The sequence below is a fragment of the Sprattus sprattus genome, assembly GCF_963457725.1.
Source record: "Sprattus sprattus genome assembly, chromosome: 15".
Taxonomy (NCBI): Eukaryota; Metazoa; Chordata; class Actinopteri; order Clupeiformes; family Clupeidae; genus Sprattus; species Sprattus sprattus.
The window spans coordinates 9569277-9579276 of NC_137913.1; the positions used below are offsets into that span (position 1 = coordinate 9569277).

Below are 10000 nucleotides of genomic sequence, written 5' to 3' on the forward strand. Positions count from 1 at the left end.
TGTGAGTGTGTATGTGTGTGAATGAATGAGTGTGAGTGTGTGTGTGTGTGTGTGTGAGTGTGTATGTGTGTGAATGAATGAGTGTGTGTGTGTGTGTGTGTATATAAGGGACGACCATGCTTGCAGGCACAGCCAGGCCCTGTGCTACACCGTATCACGCCACCTCTGCTTGCGCTCGCTGAGATCATACTGGCACTTAGATGGACACACCACACACACCTACAGTACATACACACACGCAAATATATCACACGACCAAATGCATGCACACACCGATAACTTGCTCAAACATTCTCAGGATGTGTTTCCTACCTGTCTCTCTCCTGTGCTCAGAGATTGGGGCACTGTATGTGTGTGTGTGTGTGTGTGTGTGTGTGTGTGTGTGTGTGTGTGTGTGTGTGTGTGTGTGTGTGTGTGTGTGTGTGTGTGTGTGTTTGTGTGTGTGTGTGTGTGTGTGTGTGTGTGTGTGTGTGTGTGTGTGTGTGTGTGTGTGTGTGTCTTCCTGTGTTCAGAGACGGGCTGCTGTCTTTTTAAAGACACTCATAAATCTGATCCAAATTAGGGCAGCCAGTGCAGGGTGCTGCCTAATTAGACATGATAATTACTGGAGGAGTGTTTGATGGAGTGAGACATTAGTGTGTGTGTGTGTGTGTGTGTGTGTGTGTGTGTGTGTGTGTGTGTCTGTCTGTGTGTGTCAGTCTGTGTGTTTGTCTGTGTCTGTGTCTGTGTGTGTGTGTGTGTGCACATACACACACACACAAACGCACACGCACACACACACAAACGCACACACACACACACACACGCCTCAGAGTCATGAACTAGTGTCACTGTTCATCACACATCGACAATATAACAGAAGTACTCTACAGGAACACACACACATCTCCAGCTCTTTCTCCCACTCACACACACACACACTCAGAACAAGAAGTTAGATTTCAGTTCCACCTCCAAGTTTCATAAATAGCAAGTTTAAATTATATTGACTGAAATTAAATGGTCTTTTTACTATTTAACTTGTTTCTGCTCGCAGATATTGGATGCCATTTTTCAATCTCTAAGTGAACATTCATTTTAGTTCAAATCAGTGATATTATTTTTTTTCTGGCAATTTTTTTCTTTGTTATTTACAAACAAGCACAACATAAGTTGATATCCCTTGCATTACAAAATAAATAAATAAAAGAATGTTTCAAGCTATTGTCAAACCACTATTTATTTCAGCACCTGGAAATGTTTCCCTCATAACTTTTTTTAATTTCCTGTGACTAGCGTGGGGGTAATTAAAGCTTCTTGTGAAGTCTGGACCATGAACACTCACTTAATTAAAGCAATATTTCAATGTATGATATATATTTACATTTGCAAAAAAGTTTCTCTTCCATTTCAGTTGTTTTTCAGTGAACATCTTTGATGGAGAGAGTTGGTTGCTTGAATGTGCTTCCTTTACCGTAGGTAAATGTTATACAATGTTTTACCACATGAGGGCAGCATTGTAACTCCAAACTCAACCATCGTTAATGGCTGGCGCTATAAGACGTTTAAAACCCCAAATACCCATCGCCTAGTCAGCCAACCAGTCTGTGAAATGGACATTTGCCCGGCTTTTCCATGTGTGTGTGTGTGTGTGTGTGTGTGTGTGTGTGTGTGTGTGTGTCGAGGATATCATTCTGCCAGACTACCATCAGCCATACCAGCAACAACTCAACTATTTCACCTGAAGCCATTCAAATGGTAACTGCGCTATTTAGTCAACAGTGACAGGTCACACAGCTCTTAGAGTGAAGCTGCTGATCTTTGGTGTTCATATAGGTTGGTGTGAGGGATAGGGTATAGGTTGGTGTGAGGGATAGGGTATAGGGTTAGTGTGAGGGTCAGTGTAAGGTCTGTGTGTGAGGGTTAGGGTAAAGGTTAGTGTGAGGGTCAGGGTATAGGTTAGTGTGAGGGTTAGGGTATAGGTTAATGTGAGGGTCAGGGTATAGGTTAGTGTGAGGTTTAGGGTATAGGTTAGTGTGAGGGTTAGGGTATAGGTTAGTGTGAGAGTCAGGGTAAAGGTTAGTGTGAGGGTTAGGGTATAGGTGTGAGAGTTACAATACACACACAGGACACTACAGGAGATCACAGTCCTACAGGAGCACACTTCAAAGTGTGTGTACAATACATACAGTTTCCACTGTCAAAAGCGAAGTTTAGGCCTCAAGTGTTTACAATTGATCACACCACTCGTGACACAACTGAAATGTCAGTGTGTATTAACCATTTTAATTGATTTATTTCACAACACGTCTCATTAATTCTTTGGCACTGGATGTTAAATACATGAAATGTTTTGCTTGTCTTGTTTGGCCAGTTTTTCCTGTGACAAGTGTGTTTAGAGGCCCTGTGAGCTCCTAAGCCACCTTCTGAAAGGAGCTAAAGACTCCAACGAAGCTTTTATCCCGGCTTGAAAAGAAGTAGCTTGTCGAGAGAAATACTCATTAAAAGATCAAAGTCGATCCAAACATGAAAGTTAGCTGCCACCACTCTGTACTGTATGACTCTGTTGTCATTAGAGCGCTTAGCTTCTCTCTTAGCTCTCTTAGCGGGTCTGCTAAGAAGAGGAAAGACCTCCAGCAGAGAGTACAAACGGAATTTTATCTCCTAAAATGGATTTCTTCACAGAAAAAGTGTGACATTTTTTACACCTTTAAAGACTTCCCTGAGGCTACTGTCAAACTCTTTAGAAAGTAGCACACTAGCGCAGGCTATCAGCACTGACAAACTATTTATTTAAACAGCTTTCAGTAGCAGCTGGCATATTGATAAAAGGCTGTCTATTAAATGCAGCTAATGTGTTTGCGCACACTACGTGTTGGCCGTAATGTAAGTAAAGTGGTGAGTTGATCCCAGTGAATGTTAGCCTTCTCGTTCTATAATTTAACTATTCCCAAAGGAGCGGTACGCTGTGCTTATCCCACCCTGGAATTGTCGTAAAACGAGCAATTTTTAAATTAGCCTTAATTGTCCTACAAGAGGGAAATCTGTGGAGAACTATATGTGGCCAGCCATTGATTCCTCTCTCTTAATGAGACGGGATAAGCCAAAAGGCCCCTGCCAGCTCAAGTCAATGGGAACAACAGCAGAACTTGTACAACTACTATTTCATCTGCAGGCCTTTTATTTCACAGCATGAATTGCGACAGTGTGTTATTGAGTGGATTTCTGAGATAGAGAGAGAGAGAGGGAGAGAGAGAGAGAGAGAGAGGGGGAGGTCTTTTTTTTGCTTAGGAAGATTCCTAACTGAGGGAAATTAAGTATCTAAATGTCAGCCATTAAGAATGGGTCGAATTCTCTAAACGCTGAAGGAAAAGTGCTTCAGTGCTTCCTTTCTTATCTCCTTTAGCATAGGGTACACTGGAGCCATCCTTCATAAAAGGAATGGAGATAATGCCATCCCACAACTCCTTGCGGCAGTAATATTTAAAGACCTACGCTACGTTAATAACTATCTCTGCACGTAACCTATAGTGTAAGAGCATTCGGATTTTCTTAGCCGCATTCGGATTTTTTTAGTAACTCCTTATGAATTCTGGGTGACATCTTTCCTTGACCTTTGTGACATTTCCATCGAGGTCAAGGAAAAATGTTTAGGAAAAAACATTTGACGGAATTTGTCTGACTAAAAGACCGCAGCTGTAGTCTCGGTAAAAATATACTGTTTATTACATAGACGTCCGCAGGGAGGCAGCAGATAGCGTGGAGAGCGCAAGGCGCCCTCATAACCCCATGGATTTGCCCTAAGCAGTAGGAATAAGAAATAATTGTAATTCCTAAATATAATACAAAAATATGTAATATTCCTGTGAAAAAAATTGTATCTTACATTTTAAATTGTTGTCATTTATGTCTTCCCTTGGTGTGATTTAATTGCAAAATATGTTTCTTTTTGGTTATTTTTCAATTACACTCGCTTAAGTATTTTAAGACAGAAAACATTAACCGGGACATGATTCCTCCTTGTCTGAATCATGTGGTCTGTAACGGAATGGTTCTATAAAATACTGTGGAGTGGAAGAAAACTAATTTATCTTTTCTACAGTTAGACAAGACTAGGCGTCAGCAGCAGCCGCAGCCGCCTTCGAATAGATGTTGTAGACCAATGTTTATAATGTTTTAATCCCTGTCATTTCAATTCATTTCCCACAAGATTTGTATTTCCAGATTGTATTGGATGTTCAACATGCGTCATTCTTTTAATGTAAAAATAAAACGAAAACAAAATATCACGTACGTTTGACTTATATTACTCACTGGAAGACAGTTTATTAACCTAAATACGTTTTTTCTGCAGTTAATGTCAGAACATAATTTTGGAACAACTAAAATGCTGAGCATATAGGCAATTGGACAAATGCGTGTCTCGACATTCGCTAGTGTAAAACGTAACTTACCAGCATCCTCACATCACATTAATTAATTATTATTGATTATCACATTAATCATTAATCATTAAAAATACACTCTCGCCTTTTATTCACGGGCACATTTAATTTTCCCTTTTGCTCTCATCTACATCATGATGCAAAAGCGTGTAGTCTAAAAAGCCATTTCATGTGACGAATTGGAAAGGTTCTTGTGTGCATTATCTAAAGTTATCAATTTCAATCGTCATCAAGTTTGCATGCAAGTGATGAGGCACAGTCATTCAGCTCATCTGAATTTCTTTCTCTAATCAAATTAATTGTAACTAATGTGTTATATAAATATCGAAAAACGCGAATCTATGCTGTATTTATATGAAATATCGGCCTACCTACAGTTTTGCGCATAGTTAGTGTATGCAGACCTCCGCGGCTTTCGGCTTTTTCTGGCTCTTGGTGTGTTAGAGATCCTCTCATGACAAACCTTGTGTGAGATTATGATGGAGACGCCATTTAGTCAACCACCAAAGGCAACGGTTAACACATGTAACACACATACACACAAATATACACACACCTCTTAAATTAAAAAAGGGGGGGACAGAGAAACGGAAAGCAGGAAAGGTGCACGTGTCACGCACCTGCAGTTTAAACGCGTGGGGGAGGGGTTCGGCCTACACGACGGAAATGAAAAATACCAATGTACCTGAGATCTCCTCACAACCTGAGGAATCTGGCCACGTGAAAGGTGAATTAAGTCACAGCTTCAGTTCTCTGGCGCGGCCGGCCTTTCCAACCGACTGTGTCAAATGGTAGGCTACATGATGGACGCATCTCGCAAATGGTGGACGGCTGTAGGCTTAAGCCTGCTCTGGGCCTTCTGAAGTGGTTTTAGGGTAGAGCGAGAGAACTATTGCTCACTGCTTTCTCCTATCTACTTTTTTTTAAGCAGTCTTCAGATGGCTGCAACGTTTTTGTAAAGGCCATCATAAAGAAACGGACAATCTGTCAGCTTTTGAGATTCCCTTTCCGAGCGGCAGACCGACCAGTACTCTGAGTTAAGTTTGACATATCTTGTGCTGGAATTCATAGACAGACAGCGGGTGAGCACAAATTAAAAATACAAAGCTGAACGGCAAACGAGAGAGGACACACTCACAGCTGGTTGGATATTAGCTTTCGTATGGCAGCATTTCGTCCACAGCCTGTCAGCCTACTTCATAGGCCCTAACGACTCTTGTTTACGCAGCGTAAAAGAAAATAAAGCAACTATTTCTAAACTCTCTAATTAATCTCCATCTTTACCGCTCTGTGGTTGTTCACCATCCCAGAGGCTATAGCATTGTAGCCTCGACTCTGGATGCTAGAGGGCGCCGACGAGCCCTGTCTGATGGCTGCATCAGAAACCATGGTACTGCGGAATTTCAGTTCGCAAGCAATTGGCAGAGAAAACCAGCTGTGCCGATGGATGCAAGGTAATTTCTACTCTTCTAGTTCTGATTCTAGTTATTTTGAGGTTGAAATCGTTCGATTTCGATGAAAAACTTTGTGTTCAGTTTATTTAGTGCTGTGACGTTCACGGACAGACACTGTTCCCGTCCACTTCATGGAAATGTTGAGTCAAACAAAAATGTAATGATCGGAAAAAACTATAAATAAAATATCAATATTGATAATAATAATGATAATAAGCCTAGAAAGCCGTTCATGATTTTTATTACAAGACAACATGCTATGTAATATATTTAAATTACTCTTCTTGTTTTAATTTGTTTTGTTCGTTTAGTTGTTTTGTTATTTCCATTTCATAGAAGAGGTTGTATTTTGTGTTGTTGTGGTTTTTTTAAACCTTTTTATTTGGCATATTTTCATAGTTATTATTGTGTGTTAAACGCCTATACAAAGATAATAACACTTCAAATAGACCAAAATTCCAATAACGTCTTACGAAATGCAATGCAGAGAACATTGCGCTCTTATAATGGCCTCTCTGATGTTGTCGATTCCCTTTAAATGTTTTCGCGGCTTCGTGATGGCTGTCAAAATACCATCTGCAGTGCAAATTGGTCTCCACAGTGGACTGATAAATCTTCCGTCTCTTATTTCAGCTTTGGGCAGCGCTGCTTCTCTTGTAGACGTTTGACCAGCAATTAAAAAGGCATAAACTAGTTTTAATTGTCACAATCAAGATTTAATCGCCTTCTTTTTGACAGCGTAAATCAACACAGTGTGCACTCGCAACGGGGCCTTGCTAACCATAAAACAGTGGAGCTATCCTCGCATTCAGCTCCTTTAATCTATTAAAACAATTTATAAGATAGTTATCCACGAGCTCCTTGGCCGTGTGCTGTCAGCTTGTGTTTGTGTTTGACAGAGGATTTATTTTGGCTTCTCATAGTCTTTTCCATTCTTCGGACTCCCGGCGATAAATAATAGTCTTTCCAAGTAATTAACTGTAGCCGAGGCCTTCTCGCTCCGGCCCTCCTCCTCGCCTGCCTACGATTTTATGCTTGATCATCCCTAGATCACAATTCCATTAGCACCGAACAGTGTAGCAAGGCTGTGCGTTTTCTAGTCATTTCTAAGAGGGAAACTGAAAGAAACAACTTTTAGCACGATAAGGGAATATCCGAGTTTTAAAAAGCTTGTAAATCTGCGAACTATAACACCAGAAAGAGCATTTATGGTTGTTGTGTAAGAAATTCATTTTGAAGAAGGGTAAGCCCCTGGTTTTATTAAACAAATGCAGGTCTCTCGTTCGAAACACTACTGCAGATCCTCTGCACTGTTCCACCTGCGTGGAGCGTTTTAGTGTGGTGTGCCACTTTGCGACGGGCGGCATTCCGAAGCGACGCGCCTCTGCAGTTTATGCCTTTATGCGCAACGATGCGAGGCGACCACAGGACGCACCTCTTCTATCTGCTTAAGCCACAGATAAGGCTAGCTTCTTCTTGCCTTCCGCTCACATGTCATACAATTTCATACAACAACAAAAAAAAACGGTACATTTTCTGTTGATTGTAACTAGGCTGTGAGATCCTTCCAGAATGCTGCAAGTAGCCCTAACGCGTCTGAAAGCCGGTCCGTTTTATCTTTGAAGATGGCGTGTTTTTCCTGCTGCTGGGAGACTGTATGGAAACCCTGATGGGGAGTCCAAGACATCTCAGCGGCAGGCGAGGACACATGCAATTAATAAAACGTCCTGCCGGACGAGAGGGGACCAAGTTCAAACTACACTGACACGCCTGGTGCGAAAGGTTGCTTTATCCTGCTATGGTGGAAATGTGCTTTTCTTCCCAAACGAAATTGAGTTAAAGGCGATGACATTTAGTTATAATAATACTATGGAAATGGACTTCAATATTTTAATTATTTAAGAATTTATAAAAAATAATTTACAAGACACTAAAAGTAAGCTATGTTAAAAATAAAAACCAAAGACTCATTTATGAAAATATGGGGAAGAAAAATCATACAGTATTTTTGTTTTAAATATTAAAATCTTTTTAAACCATGTATTGCAGGCAGATGAACTGTCATGGTCATGACCGAAATTTACGGTAGATTGCAAGCAGCCCGTTAAGCTGAGCATGCAGATAACGTCATGCCGTCATATATAGCCTCCCTTGGCCTATTAAATGAGAAGTCAAATGTGTTTTTCCCTTATGTATTAAGGTTGATAATGATTTGGTATAACTTATTTATATATTAAGGATTTGCATTTGTTTATTATCTATACATTTGTATCTATTTTCGTGACACTGGCTACTCTATGTACTAATTCATTAATTTAGCTTGTTTCATAAACTTTCTATCTATCCGATTAGAATCTATCCGTAGAAAATGGGCTATAGAAAACAGCAGTCAAGTGATGCTGCTTTAGCATATTTGCGAAGAGGACAGACGTGGGATGAGAATGTGAATCTTGCCTACCGGTATCTCAGTCTTCATCAGTGCCTTTATTAGTCAGAGTTATCATTCGCGCCTGGCGCAAAAACAGGGAACAAAGCCCTTCACTTCGCCTCCTGCCCCTCCACAAGGCCGGCCTGTCTGCGCACACTTATCGGCCCGATCACCAGGTGCATCGGAGGGGCGGAGAGGGGGGTTGGTGGCTGAGATGGGGGTCAGAAGATCCAGCCGCTCCGGAACGAATGTGAAGCCGCAGAGCTGCGGATGATCCCGGCCCCGGTCCTCTATGCATAAGAGAGGAGAGAGATGTGGACAATACTACTAATAAGAAATAGAAGCACAACCACAAATATATATAATGATATATAACATTAGTACTACTACTACTAGTATTATTATTAGTAGTATTATTAACATCATATGAACTGTGAGTCAGAATTGCCAATAGTTCCTAAATCTGCTTCTAATGTATTCCAATTAATTAAATACCATTGAAAGATACAGTAGCCTTGCAATAGGCCTGTAGAGAGAGAATTAACGGGCTTGCTTTCTTTTCTTTCCGTTTTGAATTCCTCATCTTTAATTGTGAGTGGCGGTGCTGGTTATTTTACACAGATATCATTGCTCACAGAGCCGTAAGTTGCCCTCCTTGTGTGTCTGTCTAGCAGAAGGCTGCGTTCGGTGTAGGAGGCGGAACGTTCGGTTCTCCTCGGTAGAGCGCGAGGACAGTGCGCAACCAATAGCATCTCCATGTCGGTAAATAGTCTGAGAAAGTGACGCGGTCGGAAAGGGGAGGGTGCTCTACTTTACTTCAGTTTCGGTGTTGGGCTTTTTCAGGCGGCATGGATCCCAATGGCACACTAATTTAGGAGTTAACACCAGGACATCTCACTTATCTTTCTGGGATTTACTGTTTTCGCTCGTTCTTGTCACCACTGGGGAAGTTTTGCGAAGCCCCGATAAGTTGCAGCCGCTACAGTTGGGTGTGTGTTGAGATAGTAAGCCAGTGCTGCAGAGGGAAACGGCGTGCAAAATCACTGCAACTAACAGGTGATAAAGTGTTTATTAAGTTTACTATCCCTTTATTATATTGTAGTGTCTGACAGCGGGGGTTGTCATGTTGACTTTTGAAATCTACAAATGTTAAATACCTGCAAAATAAATGTACTCCTTTGGGTGGAAAATAAATGTTTTTATTTGGGATTTTGAGCACAGTGGTCTTACAGAAATACTCTCATGCGTGTGTCATCAGGTCTCAAGTCACGGTGCATTTCTGCAGGGACTAGGTCGAGCTTTTCTATGATGTTGGACGGTATAAAGCTCGAGGATCACCCTTTACGGTCGGGTCCGGCCACTCTGGGCGTCATGTTGGGTAAGGCTGCCTCTCTCTCCTCTGATTCGGCTTCAACTCTAGCTGGGCTCTGCAGATACTTCCATGTCAGCGAGCTTTGCACACAGAGGCGAGTGTTTGCAGATTGTGTCGCTTTACGTGAGAAACACACAAAGAACGGCATTTGCATTGCGGTCCATTCCTTTGCATTAAGTTATCAGTTTTGCTCCACACTTCTGCGTCCTCCTCATGACTCATTAGCGGCCAAGCAGCCCCTTGTCTGCACGCACATCCACAAGGCAAAAATATGGCAGGACTCTCGGTTGTCCCAAGTCTAAAGTAAATTAGAAATCACCTT

At 41.5% G+C, this 10000-nt stretch overlaps 1 protein-coding gene across 2 annotated transcripts in view; it reads left to right on the top strand.

Annotated features, from left to right (window-relative positions):
• Positions 1-9614: 9614 nt before the first annotated feature.
• lmx1bb (LIM homeobox transcription factor 1, beta b) overlaps positions 9615-10000 on the top strand; it is a gene marked incomplete at both ends in the record, with an annotated part of 76603 nt that continues 76217 nt past the window's right edge. For both annotated transcript variants that reach the window (XM_080852116.1, XM_080852117.1), the window contains one exon: positions 9615-9684. In XM_080852116.1, the coding sequence (XP_080708242.1) occupies positions 9615-9684 (70 nt within the window). The remainder of the gene's footprint in view (positions 9685-10000) is intronic.